We start from the raw sequence: 25,127 nt of genomic DNA, 5'->3' as shown, positions 1-25,127 counted from the left end.
GGCGTAGGCCAGGATGCCAGACAGCTTTTAGGGATATCGAATTAGTGGACTTGGGCGCAAAACCGGGATGTCTGGAATTCCATATTAAGGCAGGCCTAGACCGGATACCGATTTTTGCGCCGTTGACGTTGATGAAAAAAAATAACAACGATTTCTACTTTTTTCTATTTGAACCACACAAAACTAGGACATGTTTACTCGTTGCAAAATTTACAGAAAACATTCTCCAATTGTAAAGGAACGCTTCGTGAGGCGAAGCTTTTGGATAAATCCTCAATTAAATATGATAGTTACTCTGGCTTCCCTGATTGACGAGATATCGCTCAAGGGTTTTCCTGCCCATCCTTTGTCGCTAGCATGATATACTATCACTAGAAAAAGACAAATTCGATGAATTCTCTGCATGAAAAGTGGCACTGTCTTTGGAAAGCTGACTTCCCACACGAGGCTTTACCGAACCTAAACCACTTTTATGATTTTATTTTCTCTCTTTTATGACTTCTTCTCACCTAAGCTGGCGAGAAAGCGCACTTCTTTATGCACTTTCTTCTTGCTTTAGGATTCATACACCCCTTTCTGGAAGACATTACCAAATATCTATTTTCGAGGAGCAAATCCACTTCATCAATCATGACGGGACTTTTAGCATTTCGCAATGCCGTGTCAAACCCCCAACGCGTCACAATGTCCACCTTCTGCGTCAATGCAAAGGGAATCAGTGGTTCTCCTTCGGCTGATTTGTATCCTCCCTTGAGGAGGTTCTGAGCCATGGGCCGCATTTTGTCCAGTGCAAGCAGATAAAAGACGAGATCTGCGAATTGAATAATTAACTTTAACAGACATTTAAAATGTCCGTACATCTTAGTGAAAAGAACAACGGCAGGATTCCAACCCAGAACCAAATTAACAGGAACGAATCAAGCAATCTTATGAAGCAGGAGCAGATGAGAACTTGGCTCGAATTCTTTTTAAAAAATACATATTGTTCGTGAATATCAAGGAAGATTCCAATGTGAAAAATCAACGATTGACTAGATATTATCAATGAAGAAAGTACTAGAGATGTATTGGGAATATGGCCCTGGGAATCATCTCGGACAGAGATAACAATATTCTTTTAATAAAATTTCAAAGTTAATTGTGGGTTCTAGGGCGCAACTTTCATTTCAGCCCAACAGTATGATATGAACAAAAAGGGAATATCGAAGAATATACACAAAACAAACATATGTATGATCCTTCTGATAATTTGTACAGATTAATTTTTTCCAATCCGCTTCATATGTTTTGGAAGGAAATATTTCGAAAACTAAATAAGAGTATCTACATTAAAGACACATTTATTTCCCACTAGTCATCCTTCCAGCGTCGACCAGACAGATGGTGTTTGCTGATATACGAATATTTCGTTTGTACAAGGGCTGAAATTGCAATACTCACAGTTTCTGTTTCCTCGGGAAAGCCATTCTGACCCCTGAAAATACGTTAACCAAAGTTGGGAGAATCTTCGCAAATGAACACCCTGTTTACCTCCAACAGAATATTTCTGGGGATAGAGGAAGCACGCTATCTAGGGCTATCCTATATTAAGGAAAAGAAAAACAATAGTTTCTGATTATGACCTCAACTAGGAAAAGAATAAAAGGATTATCCACTTGGAAATAGTTATTATTTCCAAGAAACATCTGATTCTGCAATTAAATAAATCCAGTGAAAAGCCAGCGGGTAGTTTCTGCAATAAGACGGGAAGGATATTGAGGGAACAAGCTGAGGTTAAAACCTGAAAGCAGGAGAGAACAACCAAATACAAGGACCTAGATGAGATTATTTCACAGGAGGAGAACGAGTTGATCTTAGCGATATACAATATATCGTGGCTCAGAAAAGATAAAGGAAGCATATGGAGGTATATCGACTCTTATTATTGGTTTGTCAGCAAAAACAATGAGAAAATAAGAACAAGTTGAATCTTGAGATACTTCGAATGCTTCAAATTCGCGTGGTGGGGTGGACATTCCAGTGGGGAGGGCGCGTGATACCCCCTAAATCCTACCTTTGCGAACCAGAACATCGCACTCGCCAGCGTTGAATGTGAGACCACTTTCCAAAGTAGATAGTTAAACTTAATGACGACCAGACATATCAGAGTACCTTCTTTATAAGGGGCGGTTTGGCAGATAAACTTGCTCTGCATCCACAGTGGCAATCTCTCCTTGTTAAATGGTAAAATGTAAACGGAAAAACCGGTAGTTTGAGAAAGATTACCGGGATTGTCATACTAGACTTGAAAATATCATACAAAAGAGCAAACGAAGCTATAACACCTTGAAGTGCTGTTTATAAAGTTGCAATGGACAAAATATATAGTTGTCAACTACACCTTCACGTTTTGTTCCACTTAGCTCCAGAGTGACCCACTTATGAGCCATTCTAGGATAGTAGTTTCTATATATAGTATGTATAATCCGCAATGGAGTTGTAGCCCCTTCCTAATGCCTGGTAACCCTAGACACATTGGTAGAAGTGTTACGCCCTAGGAAGTTCTTCATTTCCTATTTCTCAGGCCCGAATACCCCGATGACGCGACGTAGATATAAATTGATTGAAGCTTGAAACTTTCGGGTAACACTAATGATAATACCCCATGCATTGCTCCCATATTACTTAGCGGCTTTAAGAGAAGGCTACGCCACGATCCGAAACGAACGAGGGGAACTTAGCAAAGTTGAAGGGAGAATATGAGAATCACGGAGATGGGCTTAGGAAAACAAAAGAAAATACTAAACGAAATAATGTATGCACCAAGTGGCGCGTTCTTGTCTAAAATGATTACAATTGTCTTTTTTTCTTCGAGTCGGAAAGTCGCACTTCCACTAGTGAAGGGCATCTAACTGAAAATCATTAACGACATTAATATCCGCCAGATGCCTAAGGAGTAGAGTGTAGTGCTGGTCTTCACCGGCCTACGGTTTCCACCAAGTCTTATACTAGTACACTACGTGACGGAGAACACGGCAGAATGGCTTAGAACCACATCAAATTTGCATGGGCTTCAGATAATACAGTACCTTACACAATGTGTGGCAGCCTACTTTACCAAGGCCGAAGTGAAGAATACGGAATAACCATCAGAATATTTAATCGTTAAAATCGAAGATTTATACACGATTGTAGAGAGGTTCCAGAACCAAAGTGAAAGGCAAAGGTAAATTCCTCATAATCGGGGTGGATGACAGATCCATCATCATCATCGGTATCCGGTCTAGGCCTGCCTTAATAAGGAACTACAGACATCCCGGTTTTGCGCCGAGGTCCACGAATTTGATATCCCTAAAAGCTGTCTGGCGTCCTGACCTACGCCATCGCTCCACCTTAGGCAGGGTCTGCCTCGTCTTCTTTTTCTACCATAGATATTGCCCTTATAGACTTTCCGGGTGGGATCATCCTCATCCATTCGGATTAAGTGACCCGCCCACCGTAACCTATTGAGCCGGATTTTGCCCACAGACGGTCATGGTATCGCTCATAGATTTCGTTGTTATGTGGGCTACGGAATCGTCCATCCTCATGTAGGGGGCCAAAAATTCTTCGGAGGATTTTTCTCTCGAACGTGCCAAAAGCTCGCAATTGTTCTTGCTAAGAACCCAAGTTTCCGAGGAATACATGAGGACTGGCAAGATCATTGTCTTGTACAGTAAGAGCTTTGACCTTATGGTGAGACGTTTCGAGCGGAACAGTTTTTGTAAGCTGAAATAGGCTCTGTTGGCTGACAAAAACCGTGCGCGGATTTCATCATCGTAGCTGTTATCGGTTGTGATTTTCGACCCTAGATAGGAGAAATTATCAACGGTCTCAAAGTTGTATTCTCCTATCCTTATTCTTCGTGTTTGACCAGTGCGGTTTGATGTTGTTGGTCGGTCTCGCGCCGCCTGCTCGATCTGGATGAAGGCAGTTTGTACGTTTCGGGTAGTTCTTCCCATAATGTCGATATCGTCAGCATAGGCCAGTAGTTGGGTGGACTTAAAAAGGATCGCACCTCTTGCATTTACCTCATCATTACGGATCACTTTCTCTCTGAGAAATCCATGGATGCAATTAAAAGCCATAAATGCCACATCAATTCTAGATTCGTGGGCGACATTGAAAAAATCATTACGCAGTAATGGAGCCAATACCAAGATAGCCCATGTAAACAACCATACTGTAATTGCATGAGCGATTTCCAAGGGAAACATCAGAAGCAGATTCGTGTTCTGCAACGAAGAAGCATATAGGTAATTTGGGATTCCTCTTGTGATAAAACAGGAGCTTGCATCTTCCTTAAATCCAATTTAAAGTATGCATGTCTTTCAGAGTTCCTGCCTGTCCAAGTTCTATTGGAAGGTGACAACAGAACTGAAGAGCCAATCGGAGCACTTAAGCTACTTCCCAGGAGACCACACCTGAACACCAACGCAATTAGTCGCACCAGGCAAGAGAGACTAGTCATTACCCTAGAGAATACTATTGTGAATGGGCCAGTCAGGAATTACAAGGCGTTACATAAACTCTTTATGCCGGATGACAGAATAATAAGACACGCCATTGAGGCCAACTCTGAAGCATAGTAAATAAATATATAAGACACCTGAGCAGCTCATCTAGAAGTGAGTGAAACTTGAGCCAGTATTGGAAGGCTTCAATCGAGTCGTTTCTGGCGCATATAAGGCCAGCTGTCCAGCCAAGCCCTAGTGGAACAGGAAGATGGCCAGAATGAAGAGAGAGGGTCAAAAGCTCGTCATCCGGGTAAAACAAACGGGGAACTGGCAAAAACGAACTGACGACCTAGAGCAACGCGATCAGAGAAGCAAAGCAAAATAACTTTAGAAAATTCTATGAGGGAATTAAACAATCCACAGAAGCACCCAGGCTATACAAGGCGATAGCCAAGGATAGGACAATCACCCCTAAGGGTGTTAGAGGGCAGCATAACCTTAAGATATATATCAAGGCATGGAGGCGAGCAGAATTAAACAATTCACAGAAGCATCCAGGTATAATTCTTATAGCGGGCAAAAACGATTAAAACTAACGTTCTAACAAGTAACCCCTTACATTCCTTATATGTTAACATGCGCATCACTCGATCCAAGGCCACCACAGTACTATTCACTAGGAAGCGCAAGCTTGATCAGTTAAGAGCCATTCGACTCCATATACCTCTACGAAACGATTAAAATAGGTCCATCTTTCTCCGACGTGAAGAAGGAGTGATTTCATCATTATCATTAGCAACCTCAATATCAAAAGGATTATTATTATGTACGAAAAGGACTCAATAGTTCCAGAAAGATTTAGAGGACTGCGTTTATAATAACTTTTGATACTGAGTTCTACCTATCCGGAGCACAAAACAACAAGCATTAGATCAATTTCAAAAGTGACGATAATCTCAAATGAAATCACAACCTAAATTCGTTCGTTATTATGAACACTGAAACGTCCTGCGACATTATTATTTTTAAATCTTCGAGAAAATCTGGTACTTTTGGTTAGGTAAAACCTTAATAGGCTTTCACAATAATAAAACTGGATTATATTTGGAATTGGGGCAGCCTAAAAATCAAAAATGCGAAGAAATCTAATATTTGATCAAATATGTATGTAAAGAAACTTACCTTTCTTCGTCCGCAACAAAGCATCCTTCGCGTACGCGAATGTCCAGTAGCTGCTTTCAATCGTGTAAACTTCCTCCACTGCATTAGTATGCAATCTTATTCGTTATAGATTTGGCCCTTTCGCTACGCTCCGTACTAGGCGCTATGGCCTGCCTAATGCAAGTCCTTCTCTCATCGATTTTACGACACATTCAAGCACATTTATTTACTTTCAGCCCGCGAAACAATTCTGACGAAAGAAAAAGGCATTGAGGGCAACTTCAAAACCAAAATAATGTAACCGAACTATTGAAGAGTTTTGGCGAAATTGTCCGTTAATAGCGAATTCAACGGCTGCAACTACCCTTGAGTCAGAACGGCAACACCATGCATAGCATCTCACTGCTTTTCCCCACCCCCTAGATATCAAGTAGAAAATTCATTGTGAATGTGACGTCATAATAACGGAAAGGTTCATTGGTCCATATACATCTCATAGTTGTCGAGTCCCACCGTCGGAGATCTTCGGCATTCTGTATGTAGACTGAAATGGGGAGAACTGCGCGCGGGAGCTTTCATCCCTTCCGGGGTAGAACGATGCCACCGTAAGATGGTGATTTTTCAAGCATATTCAATTGGCGTGGGAATTTGGCCTCATTCTTTCCTTCCTCGCCGGCCTCGTCTCTTTTATTTTTTCCTCATCCAGCCCATGACTCGCTTTCATCCCCTGCTACCCCCTATTTGAGTCCTTGGGCTGGAATTATTTGCCATATAGCGGAATTTTTATGCTTGGCATAAATGCATTTTAATTGGGGCAACAGCAGGATAGAAATTCTTTTCTGAAAATTCTTTTTTCGTCTCCGCTCCTCCAGCCCGCTCCTGTCCCCACTATTGATCTTTTATTCTGTCTTCAAAAACAGAATACCGAGATTTTTCTGGATCTATAACCGGTTAATTATTTGATGGTCAAACCTGAATGCGATTCGTGGTATCCCACACATTCGTTCCGGCGAATTATAATTGCCCCGGCGACATTTCAGAATAGCGTGGGGGTATTGATGTGCGTATTGCATAACGCCGGCGAGAGCGTGGAGTTTTATCCCAGGCGTAGGATCAAGCCAGCCTACATTCATTGAGAATTGAATTATACTAAATTGTTGGAGGTATTTTCAGCTCGAAATCCTTCAACTTATTCTAGGGTGGCTGGTACAGACCTTGATGAATTATGAGCGAAAGAAATTCAATACCCTTTACGAGGAGGTGTTTCGGAAAACAATGGCAGTTGTTAGGTTGAACTCCCACTGAGTCTTCCCTAGAAATGGTAGTTAAAAGTTCCACCGCCTTTTTCTTTGAAGTTGATGTAGATTTTGCAAGTTTATGTCAGACAGTGCAAAGTCCAGCCGTTAATAGTTGTCAATTACATAGAAAGTCGAGAAAGGGGTATATTAGGAACGTTTAATATTCTAGAAATGATGAAGAAAGTCCCCCAGATAAAACCAATGAAAGCATTCGGAAACAAACGGAACTTTTCTTTATTTCAAGTAGGCTCCTGGGGGCGAAAAATTGAAAGCGTTGCCCTAAATTCCCAATTGACGAATATGCAGATCAACAATGACAAGTGGCGAATGCACGGCATAATAAATTTTAAGTCCAAACATCAATTTTGTTTTTACCCGACCATTTTTTTTTTTAAATTTTCTTTACATTTTCATTTTCACTGCCACTAGCCTCAACAAGAAGTCCTTTACTCGTTGCTTCTCATTTGATTGAGATCATTAACAATATTTTGCAATTTCATTTTCCCGACATCATCAAAAGTTAATGAAAGCGAGTGTTAATTGCACGTTTCATTAGATACTAAGAAATAATGCTGAGAAATTCAGAAAAACTTAGGAATCAATTCAAAAATAGAAGTGAATGTGGGACACTCAAATCAGTTTCACGCAGAAAGCACCAGCTCACACCAAGATCCTTCTTCGTGGCTGGCAATGTGCCCGGTTAAGGCTTATTCGAACCTCAGGCGCATTTATTCTTCAGACGCGATTGGTTTCTGGACTCCAATCTTCGATCAGCAAAGAGATAGGACGTGGTCTCTGAGTCTGTATTCCCGGAACCCCCCTAGAAGACGCTAGGCTGTCGTTTCAAAAGATGAGTTTGACGTTAAATGGCCATCTAATACGTACCGACGGAGACAGACCAAAGCAAATACGACTTAGTTGTCTCGGCCTTCGACTCCAACACATTTAGAAAATGACCGATAGTCTACTAAACCCGACACCAGTCATTTTAAGGCAGCGACACTTGATCCTTGATCGCCTTGGAGACTCAGCCGAAGGACAGCTTCACAGGGCCTCACAGCTCCTCAGGCAGCTGCACACCATCGCAGGAGGTTCTCAAGACCTCCTCGTTAACAGGTGAGTTCATCTTCAACAGATCCCACTTGTGAGGCACCCTATCATAATGCTCTAGACCGACAACATGCAATCGAAAACCAGTCGGGAAACCGGAAGCTGGGCACTACAGGTATGAAAGGTTTTGTATATTTCATATATAAAGGCATTTGAGTGTTCATTTGCCCCATTAGTAAGTAGCACGTAATATATGCATATATTATATGAGAGTATATGCATATATTATATGAGAGTCATAGTCTTGAATTTGCAAAGAAGCGACAAATTTGAACTATTATAACTTTGCTAGTAGTAGTGCGATTTCCACCAAACTTGGTGGGATTATGCTCTATGTTTTCGTCTATATTATTGCAAAATGGTGGGTATTGCAGCCAATTACTGCAAATTATAGTATTATACTATTATTAACTCTATTTAAAAGGAATGGGCCCAATACAGAAATGATCATTTTCAATCCCCCGCATTCCCCACCTTTCCAACAAATGCCAAAACTAAGACCACCTTCGGAAAGTACTAATTCATTTCATACCCCACAAGGGTATATTTAGTGGAAAAAAATTTTACAACCACCTTTTGCATGTCTGGGGAACCCCCCCCCCCCCCTTAAATTCGACGAAAGAGAATATAACTCACTGTATGCGTGAGCGTTCACAATTCCCACCTTTCCACCCAATTTGGTATCAATAGCTATAACCGTCTCCATGAAAAATACGTGTGACGGACGGCATGACAGACGGACAGATAGCCTGGGAGGAGTTCCCAGATCTCCCATCAGGCGCCACCACAGTTGGTCAATAGGGCATACCTATTGATGTGTAGTGTTTGCTCATCTCTGGTGAGCGGACCAAAATGGCTATGGGAAGGATACCTACAACATCAAACCACCATGGAAGACGAGAGAAGGAAGAAACTTACTTTGTAGAGGCTCGAAACCCCAATACCGACGGCTTTTGGGAATGAGCAGGCGGCACCCGGTCGTGGATATCCCTCGACCGCAGTGCCTCAATGGTGGACAACTTCACTACCTTGGCATTTAATACTACAAGTGATTTGAATCAGAAGAAGCAGGTGTTCAAGCGAAGTATAACCTTACTCAGAAAGGTCAAAGCTAATCCCTAAAAACTTTGAGCGCAAAGAGAAAGAGGACCTCTTGTTCGGGCTGAAAAGATCTAGCTTAGGCAAAACTGATTACTTTCGCACTCAAGTCAGAATCTCACTTGGGAAGAATGCCGCAGTGCGTCTCCAAAAAGAGAAGATCTGCATACAATGTATGGATCTCTATGAAATGACATCGAAAGCAGAAATTTGTACTGCTCTGAAGAATCAATTCAAGTTGGGAGAACTTGCCGAGGAATCTGTTGTGGGTTTACGAAAATCCTATGGCAGTATACAAGTACCAGCGGAAGCAGCCCAGAAGTTGTTGGCTACCGGAAAAGTAGGGATTGGATGGGCTGTATGTCTTTTGTTTATTCGAATAAACCTCAATCATTGCAGGGTTGCTCAGGATTTAGTTGAGCAGACAACGTTCGAATCAGAGATGGAAATTGCCATCATATGTGAACCATATTGAAACCATCACGGTGGCATGTGGGTCCCAGATTCGACTGATGGAGCGGCGATATGGGCTTGCGTCGACAGGCCATACAATGTTCTGCAAGTTAGGCAGCCAGTGGCTTTATGTGAGCAAAAATAAGTGGTGCATATGTATATAGCTGCTACGCCCCACCAAGCTGGATAATCTTGTTCTCGACGCAAAGGGAGTGATTGCTGGTGATTTCAACGTAGCAGAGCACCAAATGCCAGGGGGCGCAGTTTATTAGAAGCTTTTGCGCAGATAGGCATTGTTTTGGCTAAGGAAGTTGTTATAAACAATTTTCAAAAAGGGGGGTCAGGTTCAGTTGTAGACCTGACCTTTGCCAGCCCTGCGCTGTCGTGATAAAGTAGGCGGCTCTACAGAAAAAGCCGTTCATGTGACCCAATGCATCGCCAAGGATATGTGACGCGTCCCTACCTAGGAGGTGCTCATTCCCCAGTAGAATACGAAACTACTGGTGGAATGGTGAACTGGCCGGCTTTCGATCGGCCAGAAGAGCGGCTCAGAGAGCAGTTGGTAGAGTCGATCAGGGGCAAAAAGAGTGCGGTTATAAGGTAGCCCGCAAAATCCAACGGAGCAAGGAGAAACTCTTTACGGAGTTCTTCTCAGAAGCGTACGTAAACTCGTGGGGCAGTGCTTATAGAATCGTGATGGGACGTTTCATCTCCGCAGATCACGTGTCCTACCCTCTTGCTGAAAATCATCCCGGAATTACTCCCCCAGTGCGAGGAGTTCACCGACACATTCTAACCACCTCTGAATGAGACGGCAATTCCTCCAGTCACCAGAGACGAGCTGCTGAAGATCTGCGGTAGAATAGGAGACAATAAAGCGCCGGCCCTGTACGGAGTACCGAATAAGGCCCGTAAGCTTGCAGTGAAATCCAGACCGGACATGTTCACTGACTTGTTCGAAGCATGCATGTCCAAGGGGACATTTCCAGCGGCATGGAAACGGCAGAAATTGGTACTTCTGCCTAAGTCTGGTAAACCTCCAGGTGAACCATCCTCATACAGACCCATATGTCTTTTGGACACTGTAGGGAAAATGTTAGAGCGGGTAGTCTATAATAGATTATTCCCGGTTGTTGAAAGCCAAGGCGGCGTTTCAGATCGGCAGTATGGGTTCCGTAAAGCCACACCAACAATTCGTGCCATCAAATTGGTTACTGGCTGGGCCGAAGATGCAATTTACGGAAAGGGTAGTACCAACAAATATTGTGTGGTAGTAACCTTGGACGTGAAAAATGCATTCCATTCGGTCAATTGGAATCTAATACCCAAATTCCTAGCGAAGGTTGGTATTCCCGCCTATCTCACTACTATCGTCGATAGTTATTTAACTGAAAGGAGGTTCGTTTTAGGCCCACTACTATGGAACATCACGTACAACGTTCCGAGGGAAGCCACGGTGGTGAGTTACGCAGACGACATCGCGCTTTTCGTTGTCGCAAAGCATCTCGAAGATGCTGAGTTATACTCAAGCGAGGCAATCAGTGCTGTTAAAAGTTGGCTAGAGAGCTCTGGTCTGACACTTGCGGAAGAAAAAACAGAAGCGGTCCTCATCAATTGCTGTTAAAAGTTGGCTAGATAGCTCTGGTCTGACACTTGCGGAGAAAGAGACAGAAGCGGTCCTCATCACTAAGCGCCGGAAGAAAAATTACAGGCGGTATTAGGATCGGGAATCATATCACCACTTCCAAACCGACCATCAAATATTTGGGGGTGGTGATAGACAGGAAGCTCAGTTACAGGCAACAAGTTCAGTATGTTTGCGACAAATCATCCACTGCAAGTATAGCCCTGGCAAGGATGATGCCGAACGTGGAAGGGCCACGATATACCTCTAGGTTGCTTATAGCCCCGTGGCAACCTCAATCATGCCCTATGCGACCCCAGTTTGGAGAGAGGCGTTGCGAATATCAGGAAATACTAACAAACTGAGTGCAGTCTACAGGAGGGCAGCCCTGAGGGTATGATCAGCCTGCAGGATTGCCTCAGATGATGCAGCATTCGTCATCTCTGGAATGGTGCCCATTGACATCTTGGAGGTTGAGATGGCGAACATATGCAATGCGAAACCAATCTCTCCCTCATTGTAGACGAAGAACGCTGGAAGGGAGAGATCCATAAATAGATTTCAAGAGCAGTGAGAACGCTCTGGAAAGGGTCGCTGGACTCACAGGTTCATTCCTGCCATTAAGGAGTGGTTGGAGAGGCGACACGGTGAGATTAATTACAATCTCACCCAGTTTCTCACGGGACACGGAGGATATCGCCAATACCTACACAGGTTTAAATTTTAGACCTCACCCGACTGTCCAAATTGCGATGAAGTCCCAGAGGAACCAGAACATACATTCTTCCACTGTCCGAGATTTATGGAAGAAAGGAGGAATCTAGAAGAGACTCTAGGAGAGGTGCTGGTACCAGAAAATCTGGTGCTGAAAATGGAAGCACATCAAGAGAATTACGATGCGGTCAACTGCATGATCGCATCTATTCAACTGCGATAGGCGCGCCGCGTATAGAAGAAAGATGACTAAGCTAGAGCGAGCTGACTCCACCTTGTGATGTAATACCTTTTGGTGGTTCCGTGTGGCAGGAAGGGAGTCAAAGGTGGTTTTAGTGGGTAAAACTCCCACACGCTGGTGTGTCCAGACCAGTGTCTTTTGGAGATTTCCACATCATTAAAAAAAGAAAGACAGACAAAAAACCGATTTTAATAAGTTTTTGTTTTACACAAAATCTTAAAAAGGACTATCCTATTAGGTATTATCAGACTAACGGCTAGCAGCCTAAGAACCAGCAGGGCGGCATACTCCCCAAGCATCAACAACCAGGGATAAAGCCCTCAATTCCCGCAAAAAAAAACACCCACAAACACACGGCTAAAATACTTCCATCAGTTCCATTTGACGCAGGCACCACAATTTCATTGGTTCCAATGACAATTATTAAGAAGAGGACTTCGACGCCAGGCTCTCGCCTTGCATGCAGCCAACGCCAAGACGATTGTCGCGTTGAGTACGTAGTCCATGATGCTCAACTTGAGCCTGCAATGAGAACAGCTCTCGGCAGTGTATCATCGCAAATGTACAATCAGCTACCATCAATGCGACTCAAGAAGTCAAGACATTTGACAAGATCCTAACACGGCCCTCTCAGCGACAAACAGATGTTCGAGTTCTCAACGATCTGGAAATTAATCTGAGAAAATGGTTTGTCACTTTGCCTACCTCTTCGACTTGCAAATATCGCCAGAGTTTGTACCGACATTCCAGCGTTTGAACATTTACAGACACTCTATCATATACGGCAACTCGCCTCGAAAGGTTAGACTCTACCTTTTGACGCACCTTGTCACCTAACTCATCGCAGCGTGAGAGCCTCAATATGCTCATTTCGACCATGACAACCGTGCCAACACTCCAAGGGCAACGACACAAACGCCACGGCCTCTGAAACTTCAATGCTCCAGCAAGCCAATTCCGCCACGCGTACATACAATATTATCTATCTACAATCAACCCATATGCTAGGTAACCACTCGCAATTCCTCTACCAGACCAGCGAGCTACGACCATCGCGAACGCCCTGTATTCGGAATGAATCTGTGTTTTCAGTTCACCGCTCGCTCTGACGTTAATACAAGGTGCGCAGTTCGAGTCATTGATTTTCACTAAGCTAGCTAAGCTCCTCGACAGAAACAGGACAGAAACACTCATCTGCAACCCACAAGTACCTTGACCCGACCTAATGCTACCAATCTTCCTTGGTCTATGAACAACATTCCAGACCTTGCAAGACGGGATGGTTTTCGGAACAACGTTCAAAGAATAGAACGAATTCTTTGTTTCAGCAAACTAAAAAGATACGAACCCTCCGTCGTCATTCGTAAAAGGCCCATTTTCTACTAACGTCCAAAAAGCGCGCAGCGCCCCACAATAGGAGAAAACACACGAAAACTTACGGGTATCATTCTGCTCACAATTTGCGAGTAGCACTCGAGGGCACCTCCTCTACTCAAATTAGTTTCGGGCTCACACCAAGGCCCCTTTTTCCCTTCAGCCATGCATCCATTTAGAATTTATTCGGACCTCGCGCGCGCCGACAACTGGCCAATGCATATCTGGAGTCTCTCGGCTTGCGATCAGATTCGAAAACGGACGTGTCCTCCGACCGAGAGAGGTTTAACAGCCCTACCCCGTAGTTGACAATAATCCACTCGGATGATCGTTAAATCATTCAACACTTCTGCAGTCATTAGAGACTTGCAGACTTCATACATGATACCATTACCTAGAATGACTATTCGAGTTCACTATGATCAATCACTGTGGTCCTTCTGGCCTTCTACAACATCTACACTCATTGAAAAACAAGTCGGAAAACCGGAAGCTGGGCGCTTCAGGTCAAAGGTTTTGTGTATTTCCTTTATAAAGACATTTGAGTGTGAATTTGTCCCGTAATATACGCATATATTTTGTGGGAGTATCCATTCTCGGGTGATATTGACATTCAAAATATTGAATTTCCAAGGAAGTGACAACTTTCACCTATTATAACTTTGTTAGTAATAGTGTGATTTCCACCAAACTTGGTAGGATCAAGCTATACATTATAGCCTAAATTGCTGCTAGGATGAACTTAAGGGATGTTCTCCAACGAATTGCTAAAATTATAGTAATATAACTATTATTAACATTAGTAATATATACTGTTATTAACATTATTTGAAGGGATATCGGTATGGAAGGTATTTCGGAGCCTAGGCACCATATAGTTGCAGCCTCTTGGTTTTTTTCAGATTTTTCGGTTAGGCAGTTTCTGAGAATGGCTCCATTAAATAAATGATCACTTTCGACCCCCGCGCTCCCCATGTTTTCAACAAATGTCGGAACTAAGACGAGCTTCGGAAATACTAACCGAGACCTTTCATTTGATACCCCTGACTATATTCGACTATATTCGATGACAAAGAAATTTACACCCTCCTTTTGCATGTATGGCGACCCTCCCTTAAATTCTACGTGATAGCATGTAACTTACTGTATGAGTGAGCGTTCACAGTTCCCACCTTCGGTGTCAATCGCAGCTACAGTCTCCGCTAAAAATGCGTGTGATGGACAGACAGACAGACAGTAAACCGATTTTAAGGAGGTTTTGTTTTACGCAAAACCTTAAAAGGAGTCCGACTGAAAACTTGTTAGCACTGATGAAGGGAACCAGTGGTTCCCGAAATATCGGTATTTGCAAGAATAAATATTCACACCAACGAAAAAGAAACAACAAGTTTTTATTATTTCAAACTTAAAAAGCGACCGGTTACCGGTTACACGCCTTTCCTCACGTATCCCTTTGCTTCATTCCCATTACACCTTATGAAATAGAGTTCCCTATCTATTCCTGAGTAGCATACAATTAAAGTATGGTCTTTCTAGAGTGTGTGTTTAATATTATTTTGCAATTTAACTGTGGACTTCACAAGGAAATCCTCTTGGATGTCTCTAATGATGCGTCCATGTGCTGGGAACTCTCTTACGCTTCGTTTAAATCGTGTTCCAGGTCTTGGTTCTCACAAGACAGCCTTCCATGGGCCTGTGAAATATACACCTTGTCGACTATGGACTGAAAGGTGACGTGGCGTTCCCGATAGTAAGGGAACTGGGGGACAGTTGCCTTTATGTGAATGATGATTCTTTTCGTAACTATCGACATGTGGTTACGATTTTTCTCTTGGTTGATAGTCTGCAAGTATTAGGTTGAAAACGGAGGACTATAGTGGGGTACTATGCCTGCCCGTCCCCAATAATACACATACGTTTGGTTGTCACACATGAGAGTAAACATGTTCATGTTTTGTGATCGGAATGGTAATGGTAACGATAATTTCTTTTCAATAAATTATCGTAAGGAGTAGGTTAATTGGTTGTGAGTATTCATGAAGATGGACCTGACTGTCCTCAATACGTCATCTGACTTCAAACAACGAAAAAGAGTTTAGTGCTAATTTAACCTTCGTTTAAGCGGTGAAAAGTGTGTGTAATGCTCTTTAAACAATATGGATCTACCATTTTCACAACATCCCATTGATCCTGATGAGCTCTCCAACCATGAGGGCTATTCAGATCAATACATCGGAGATTGCGAAAAAGAATGGAGATAAACTATCCAAAGCATTGGATAAGTTGCGATGGTCAATCCCCTGGCCAATAAAATGTCTAGACCTGACTCCATTTGACTCTTACATTTTGGTTTGTATCAACGATTTGATGTATAGTATTCCACTGGTTCCTAGGGAGAGGCTTTTATTGACCGCTCAGCACATGAAAAATATAACAACTACAAAAGGTCGTTGTCCATTGACCAGATATAGTTTGTTGTTCCAGACATCATAGTCTTAAGCAACGTGTCAGTCATGGATGGAGGATCATTATAGCATCCACAGTCAATACTCTTCTGAGGGGTGACCTAGAAAATGTTCACACAAACAAATAGAATATTCTGAATTCCATGAGACAAGCGAAAAGTTTACTGAAAAAATCTGAACCCGCTGGATTGGCATTCTTATTTACTTCAAAAACGAAGATCACTTGTAGATTTTCCAAGAAAGGGGGCCATAAAAAGAAAATCTGTGCTCCAGGTAAAAATTATACAGGCTTCTTTTTATCACATTAGCTAATTTCGTTGTATGTCCCCACTTTAAACAAAACTATGGACTCGAGAAACACCCTCCTCCCCTCTCATTCTCGTCAAACCTGCTCGCATGACATTACTCGTTAAACAATTCATCATCAACGGCGCAACAACCGATATCCGGTCTAGGCCTGCCTTAATAAGGAACTCTAGACATCCCGGTTTTGCGCCGAGGTCCACCAATTCGATATCCCTAAAAGCTGTCTGGCGTCCTGACCTACGCCATCGCTCCATCTTAGGCAGGGTCTGCCTCGTCTTCTTTTTCTACCATAGATATTGCCCTTATAGACTTTCCGAGTGGGATCATCCTCATCCATTCGGATTAAGTGACCCGCCCACCGTAACCTATTGAGCCGGATTTTATCCACAACTTGATGGTCATGGTATCGCTCATAGATTTCGAGGCTACGGAACCGTCCATCCTCATGTAGGGGACCAAAAATTCTTCGGAAGATTTTTCTCTCGAACCCGGCCAAGAGTTCGCAATTCTTCTTGCTAAGAACCCAAGTCTCCGAGGAATACATGAGGACTGGCAAGATCATAGTCTTGTACAGTAAGAGCTTTGACATTATGGTGAGACATTTCGAGCGGAACAGTTTTTATAAGCTGAAATAGGCTCTGTTGGCTGACAACAACCGTGCGCGGATTTCATCATCGTAGCTGTTATCGGTTGTGATTTTCGACCCTAGATAGGAGAAATTATCAACGGTCTCAAAGTTTTATTCTCCTATCCTTATTCTTCCCGTTTGACCAGTGCGGTTTGATGTTGTCGATTGGTTGGTTTTCGGTGCTGACGTTGCCACCATATACTTTGTTTTGCCTTCATTGATGTGCAGCCCAAGATCTCGCGCTGCCTGCTCGATCTGTATGAAGGCAGCTTGTACGTCTCGGGTGGTTCTTCCCATGATGTCGATATCATCAGCATAGGCCAGTAGTTAGGTGGACTTAAAAAGGATCGTACCTCTTGCATTTACCTCAGCATCACGGATCACTTTCTCGAGGGCCAGGTTAAAGACGACGCATGGTAGACCGTTGTTGATGTCGAATGGTCTTAAGAGTGATCCTGCTGCTTTTATCTGGCCTCGCACATTGGTCAGGGTCAGCCTAGTCAGTCTTATCAGTTTCGTTGGGATACCGAATTCTCTCATGACCGTGTACAGTTTTACCCTGGCTATGCTATCATAGGCGGCTTTAAAATCGATAAAGAGATGGTGCAACTCATGTCCATATTCCAACAGTTTTTCCTTCGCTTGCCGCAGAGAGAAAATCTGATCTGTTGCTGATTTGCCTGGAGTGAGGCTGATTTGCCTGACGGCGTATGGGGCTTTCCAACCTAGCAAGATGGCGGAGAATATCTTAAAGATGATACCCAGCTACGTGATACCTCTATAATTGTTGCACTGTGTGATATTTCCCAATCGTCAGGCATTGATTCGCTGTTCCATACCATGAGCATCAGTAATGACCCACTTGGTGTGACTGGTCGCCTCCATATTTTACCAGTTCGGCTGTAATTCCATCGGCTCCTGGCGACTTTTAGCCGATAAATTGCGCGGACTGTTTCTTCTATACTTGGTGGTGGCAGTATTTGTCCGTCGTCTTCAGTTGGCGGGGCCTCAAACTCGCCGATGGTCTGGTTGTTCAGTAGCTCATCTAAGTACTCAACTCATCGCTCCAATATGCCCATTCTGTCGGAAATCAGATTTCCCCTCTTTCCCTCTTTGTCTTGTCGTTAAACAATTACCTTACAAAAATCGAGCTTAGGAAATTGGTTCATTGTATTCAATATAGGGAGCTTTTCAATATAGGGAGCGGCAAATGTATGTAGGTGTGCAACGTTTTTATAATTACCTTTAAAATAAAGAATCTACACGTTCTCTGTCTTTAGGCGAAGGACCTATGATAACTGCTGAGTGGTAATTGTCTGAATTGATGCTGTAGAGGACAAACAATGGACCTATAGGAGGCTGGGTGCTTGTAAGTACGGTCTGCTCACTATTCTGTATACCCTACCCTGTTGAAAAATCAAACCTCTTACATTTAAATGAATTAACAAAATTTTACTGATGTGCCGCTAATTGTAAAATTTTTGTCACACCATCAAATGGTATAGAGTTTATCGCAAACTTTCAATGCGATAACGTCAAAGTGGAACTTCAGAGGCAAAAGGGTATATGGTCCTTTTGCGGTATCTTCACTTCAAAATAGTGTTAATGCATTACTTTTCGGTATATCGTTCCGCCTCACTAGTTCCCTCATTCAATGTTTAAATCAAACCATTTGAAATATAATTTTAACTCGCTGTGATTCTATAATAGTATCAAAAGTAGAACTGTCACCAAACTTTCCAATTTAATTGGTTTTTTTTTATACAGGCGAACAACATTAGTCAAAAAATTGCTCTTGACTTGATCGTTTCGCCGGCATTAATCCAGAATTAAAACAATGAACTTAAAAGGGAATTTAATGAAAATAAGTTTTCATAAAGCGGTTATTAGGACCTTTTCTTTGGTATCTTGAATGAATATTAATGATACTTTGCTTTGCAGAAAACATGAACACATCTCTTTTAGCATATCTTTTCCACTCTTTCGTGTATTTGACTTTCTATACAAAAAGATAAAGCGCAAAGTAGAGGAAGCTAATGGAAGAAACTGCCCTGCCCCTCAAGGGGCTCGGCTTTCTGGAAGACTGTATTTTGTCAGGGAAGTTCACTGCTTATAACAGGACATTAAAGTATTTTACATATTAAATAATAAATGATCATATTAATTGTTTATTCAAATTTTAATCACAAAACCCCTAGACCTTTTAAATTTCCCGATACCGAAAATTCATTCTAATTCGAACAAAAATGCAAACAGAGGTTAAATAAATTTATAATTGAGTGACGAGTCAAATGAAGTTTATTAATTAAAAGCGAGTTAGTTCCTTAGACCAAAGGAAAACAAAATCAAGAAAACAATCAAAATTGAAAAAATGTTTGCTTCGGTGACCATTGTAGAGGAACAACAGAGAATGTGTCCCGAAATTTATTTAGGGAATTTCATAGCGGTTGGAATTATAAGTAATAAATATCAATTGTACTATAAAACGAACAGCTTGCGTGTCGAACGCACGAAAAACAATTTTTGACAGCGAAAATTGGTTTTCGATATCATGTCCGCCATGATCCACACTTGCGTTCGTTCGACACCCAAGTTGATCGTTCCGGCACACAATCATTGATAAAAACTTTTGCAAACATTGGAATTGACTTAAAGGGGAAAAAAAAAGCAGAAGTTCGAAACCAATCGACAGCATCGCAGGTCTTTTTCGGAGTTTCCGCAGCGAAGTTCTTAAATTAATTACAATTTGATCCCGTGTAGTCCCGGAACCACAGATTGCACAACACCCGCGATCCGACGGTGCCAATATTGAATTGAATATATTAAATTTATTATATTATTCTATTATATTTCTACTCATTTCCGTCCCTAACTTCCGCAAACGAATGGGCATCCCCCATTTTCTAGGCCCTAGGATACCAAGGAAGGGTGGGAACCCCAAAGACCGTCGTGAACCTTCCTTCTCGATTGCGGCAGTCAGACTCCTTGGGCATAGTTGAGCCGGTATTTTTTTATTTTCACTTTAGCTTGACGTGTATTTTCTAATAGGTTCGCAAGATATTTCCTTGCTTGTATTTCAGATTCCGGTGTAATCTCACACGTCGGTGAAAGAACACGTAAAATGTGGGTTAACTACACATGAGATACTGGAGTATTCGCAGGGACGCTCCCTCCCCATATTCCCGAGCCAAGCTCGCACAAAGGCGTACAAAATATGTCAGTATTTGCGGAGGGGCCTAGCCTATTTTCCGAACTTCTTCAGGTTTTTTTCAATCGCTTTCTCCTCTAAGTCGACTTCGGCGAACTAAGTTGGCTTTCGAACATCGCCCAATCCAAATTAGTAATTACACATTCTTCCCGGAATCGGGCCCTCTAGATCACTTTCGCCATTGTTCTCAAACAACCCAACCACCAAGACATCATTTTCCACAATTTCTTCTTGATGGGACAATCCCATATCGACCAAAGGTGTCCTCATTCGGGGCATAATCATAACGTGTTGTGCCACTGCGTCAAGCAATTATATGGAGCAGTTAGCTTATAGTACCGATTGAAAATCACTCAATTGTCAGCAAGTCTCTTACAATGATTGCCTATATTACTAGGATTGGTCGTCAAAAACTCTGTTTTATTCATATTTAGTCGCAGATAATACTGCATGAGGCGATTATTCCACTTTTCTAAGATTTGCATGATCTGTTTCGATCAGTTTCAAATTTTGTGGAAGCAAATTCTTATCAAAATCGGTTACTTACTATCTGCCACATGCACTTTTCCCAAAGAATGTTATTCCTATTGATACAAAAGTTGGTAAAAAGGCTGCGATTGTAAATAACTTCTATCTGAAAGTTTTCTGTAACGAAAGTCTTCTCCCAAATATCACTGTTCTCCCTCCCTCTTGATAATAGAACAAACACTATATGCAAGAAGATACCCCTGCTGTAACCTCGGGAGGGAAATCCAGGTCAATCCTGGCTAAAATCTGCAGATAAATCTGAGGCACATAAAGCCGACCACAAAGACTACCGACCGCATTTGCTCTATGCTGGCGTCGCTTGCGCCCATATATGCGCGTTTATACATTTCAATTAAAGAGGGGGCACAAGTTTTGGAGAAGCACCATAGGCGTCCCGTATGGCTTCTAAAGTCGCAAATCACAACTGTTAACAGCTACGATGATGAAAACCACGCATAGTTGTTTGCAGTCAACAACCTATTTCAGCCTGCAAAAGCTGTTTCATTCGAAACCCCCTCCATAGGCCCAAAGCTCTTACTATACAAAACAATGATCTTGCAGCCCTCAAGTATTCCTCGGAGACTTCGATTTTTAGTAAAACAATCCCTCGAAGAATTCTTAGCCATGAACGATTCCCTAGCCACGATTGTCTTGTTGTTGATAAAATTCGGCTTAACATGTTGCAATGGGGGTGAGAATGATCCAACCCACTACGTCTATAAAGGCAATATCTTTGTTAGAAAAGTAAGACGTGGCAGACCCTGCCTCAGCTGAGGCCAGGACGCTAGACAGTTTTTAAGGTGATCGAATATGGGGATCTCGGCGCAAAACTCCTTACTAAAGCCCACAATCCACGTTCAGTTCGGCCTGTCGGTTACGCCGGAAGAGTCCGCGTACTGGCAAGCCGCAATATCATTACTTCAACTTTGGACATGGACGGCCTTAAGACGAGAAATTCATATATTGTACTTTTGCGTGTAAGCATTTAACAAAAACATTCACTAGCGATAAAAATGCCCATAAAATTCTCGTTCACACCCTTAACAAACAAGAAATCATTTTTTATTCGACTTAAAGACTCCAAACTGATAGGCCAGAGGGTCCTATCCCGCCGGTCAAATGCGGACTATTCAGGCGTAACTGACTGACCGAACTGTGCGTGGATGCTGAGCTTTAGGCAGGCTAGGACCGGATACCAGTTGTTGCGCCGTTGTTGATGATGGATGGGGGCTAAGGTTTCCTGTTAACGAAACCCAACGTTGCCCCGTACAGATAATAAGTGCTGCTTCGAAGCGCAATAATGTATTAACCATGGAATAGGGGTCTAACAACTTCAAATATCATGTTGAACGATGCGAGTTATACATATAGTATTCTTCTTCTCTCTTACAAAACAAAAAACCGAATGGTCGAGTTTCGAGCTGCGAATACACCAACATGGAGAAATACCTTGTCTTCTTCGTTTTCAAACAGCGATTCAGGTACATCATCTAACAAGAAGGTAAAATAGTAATGAGAAGATCGTGGAAGACGCATGTTTTATTAATAATGTAAATAATATTATTTAAAATAGAAGATTTGAATAAAAAAATTGATTAGGTATCTAGTTCATGGAATGCTGCAATCAGGTTCCCGATGAGAGTTAGCCATACGATAAATAGTAAATGTCTATCAAAGGGCTCTGCCAAACACCAAAACAAAGAAAGGCTAAAAGGAAAAATTGAGCAGAACTACTCCCTGTAAATTAAAAATAGCACTATGCAATCCCAATAATTATCAAAATCTTAATCCGGAACATGCCTTCAAGATTATGCTTAAAAAAGTTATTTCAGTTTGGGAAAGGGTATCTACAGAGCAGCCAGTCCAGTGGAACCACGAATTGTGTAGTTGCTATAATGTTCTACCTTAGCTCTCATGAAACTACGCAAAAACGCCTGCAGACGTATATCTCCTTTGATCTCCTTTGATGTTCCAGTGAAAAAGCAAAGCCTCACCATATCTTTGTAATTAAAAATAGTTCAAAGCGTGCTATCCCCTATCATATGTCCTAATTTGTGAATGGATTCAAGATGCAATTTCAATTAAAAAATGTGCTTACAATTATGACAATCGTGAGGGCAATATTCGAAAAAAAGAAGTTCCCGAGAACTGAATAATCCCATTTTCCGGATAATGCCAACTTTATTTGCTTGAAAATGGAATAGGAAAATCTTCTATTAATTCAATGGATAACGAAACCAAATTGCAAGCTTAATCCCCCATTGAGTCCGATTCCACATGCACCAATTTTAAAGGCTAGTAGATGCTCGTAGATCCTGACCCAAGGCAATAAGAATTTTGACCCTAGATAATGTGCTTAGCCCACTACCCCTCATTTCGTTCGGCAGCTCTCCAACTATGCACTCATATTTACCAACCCCACCCCATTACGCCCCCTTCTCGCCCATTCATAATGGGTTTCATAAGATTCTTTCGCATCTTAAGCTCCTTCGCAGGAACAATAACACTGTAGAGGGCAATAAGTTCTAGAATACTTTGCATTCAAGGAGATGCAACAACATTTTAATAAAATTTTACTCAGTAGTACTATTAAGAAAAATCTCACTGCATTCAAGAGCGCTTTCCAGTTCTACAACTCTCGATAGTCGGCTGCTCCCGTTTGCTTCCTGGCGCCCTACCCCATGATGGGCCGGCCGTCGGTCCCCCGCCTCCGTCTTACTGGAAGCCTTATCAGTCCACCCGCCTGTGTGTGAACTTTTGTACTATCAGAGGCACCAACTACGTAGCCCTAGCGAACTACTATATCGCCACTAGGGTGATAATCCTCTTCCCCAGCCAATACACATGCGTGAAATTTATGACATCACAATCGTACAAATACACGTGTACTATCATCGTAGGAATTCGTATTTTTCTTTATCGATCGATAAAATTGCTCCTGGCTACTTTATTACCGAAGCAAAGAAAAAAGTTCAAGCCAAGAATACCTAAAGTTTCCTTCCTAAGGATTCCTGCCAAGCTTGGATCTCAATTTCCCTTCTTCATTTGGGTGATTTCAGGAAATGGGTTCCGATGCCTGGTGCTGCCAACAGAAATAGCTCTCAGCCGTTGAATTCGATGCGAGGACTCGCTCGGAAGTTCGATGTGAAGGAATGCACATCTCTCACACACAAAATTCAGTCTCACTTCTCGCAAAGGCAACTTTCTTGAAAATTAAGATAAACCGAAATCACTTGGAAGATGTTATGTGCACCATAGTATCTTAGCATCAATGGAATCATCGTCAATTTTCCTCGGACCCACGGCAATCGACCCCGTTCACTTTGCCATTCTAAATTCGAGGAAATTGTCCTTCTCCACTCACAAACCACGCACACTGAACGCTTTTCATGTCTCACGGGAAAAATTCCTTCGCACCGATTCAAAAACTAATTTCCTGTAATTTTTTCGTTCTTCTCACATTTTCCTTCCTCTGTGTATATTCCGAAATGGCTGCGCCTAATGCTGGAGCTTGCTACGTTTTCATCGAGATTTTCGGATCAATTTGCGAAACTCGTAACTCCGCAGACACTAATTTCTACGCTTTTTCTAAAGGAAAACCAAAATCACTTTTTCTCAAAGAAAATACTCGACAATTTGATTTTTTAAAAAAAGCTCCAACATCGTCGTCGTCGTCGCGTTGTTAACAATCGATTACAGGCGAAAGGCAAGTTGGAAGAGTTTCCTCTCGTGGGAAAGTAGGTACAAACCTTATCTCCTCCGTTTTCGCCATTTAGTTATGCGATTTGAGGGCGAGCAGTGTGGGGGCAGCAAACTCAGTGCGCGGGCGTCCACGTTCGATACGCGAGCTCGTATACATCCTACCCTAAGGCTTCCAGCCCCCATTTGTATTGCCGAGAATACACTGAACTTTCCAATGCTTTCCCGTAGAACATCCAAAAGGCTCTCCGCTTTTCTTATCACCGAATTCACGCCCCACCTCAAGGATGACCGTTGACCGGGCCTCCCTTCCACCCCTAGTTTGCCGTTGTCCTGCTAACACATGTCCAGTGAACGAGATACATTTTGCGCGCGGCGATATCAGGCTGTATAAGCGCCTCAGCGTCATGTAGGTTTGCCTGAGTTCATGTTGTGTGTGCAAGCACTAACCACATACAAGGCGCCCCTTTTCTCGGCCGAACCAGGAGCTTTCGAAGGGTGGTAAATCCAACCACTAACCGTTTAGAGGTGGCCCAGATTCATTGACTAACTGGATGAAATTTATACATATTTGTTGGGGTGACGATGGAAATTGCATGCGTACGAGAATGCGGTTAGGGTGGAGGTCCGCGGGAAGGGATGGTTCGCTGTCGAGTGCACTCTACGAGTATCTACTAGATGCCGGTAAATGTGTAGTAATCGACCGAGTTGCCATTCATCCCGTCATCGATCCAAAAGCAGATTT

The 25,127-nt window shown here is 42.5% G+C and overlaps 1 protein-coding gene across 4 annotated transcripts in view; it reads right to left on the bottom strand.

Annotated features, from left to right (window-relative positions):
* Positions 1 to 24,354, bottom strand: part of LOC119652917 (rho GTPase-activating protein 100F) — a 120,590-nt gene extending 96,236 nt beyond the window's left edge. For 2 of the 4 annotated variants that reach the window (XM_038057299.1, XM_038057303.1), the window contains exons 1-2: positions 24,144 to 24,354; positions 5,658 to 5,886 (exon numbers count right to left, since the gene is read on the bottom strand). In XM_038057299.1, coding sequence (XP_037913227.1) covers positions 5,658 to 5,741 — 84 coding nt within the window. In that variant the 5' untranslated portion in view covers positions 5,742 to 5,886; positions 24,144 to 24,354. Of the gene's footprint in view, positions 1 to 5,657; positions 5,972 to 23,869 lie in introns of those variants that run through there. The other 2 variants (XM_038057300.1, XM_038057302.1) reach the window with 2 other exon arrangements.
* Positions 24,355 to 25,127: the final 773 nt, after the last annotated feature.

The sequence above is a fragment of the Hermetia illucens genome, chromosome 3, assembly GCF_905115235.1.
Source record: "Hermetia illucens chromosome 3, iHerIll2.2.curated.20191125, whole genome shotgun sequence".
Lineage (NCBI taxonomy): Eukaryota > Metazoa > Arthropoda > Insecta > Diptera > Stratiomyidae > Hermetia > Hermetia illucens.
This window is presented reverse-complemented; position numbering and strand designations above follow the sequence as displayed.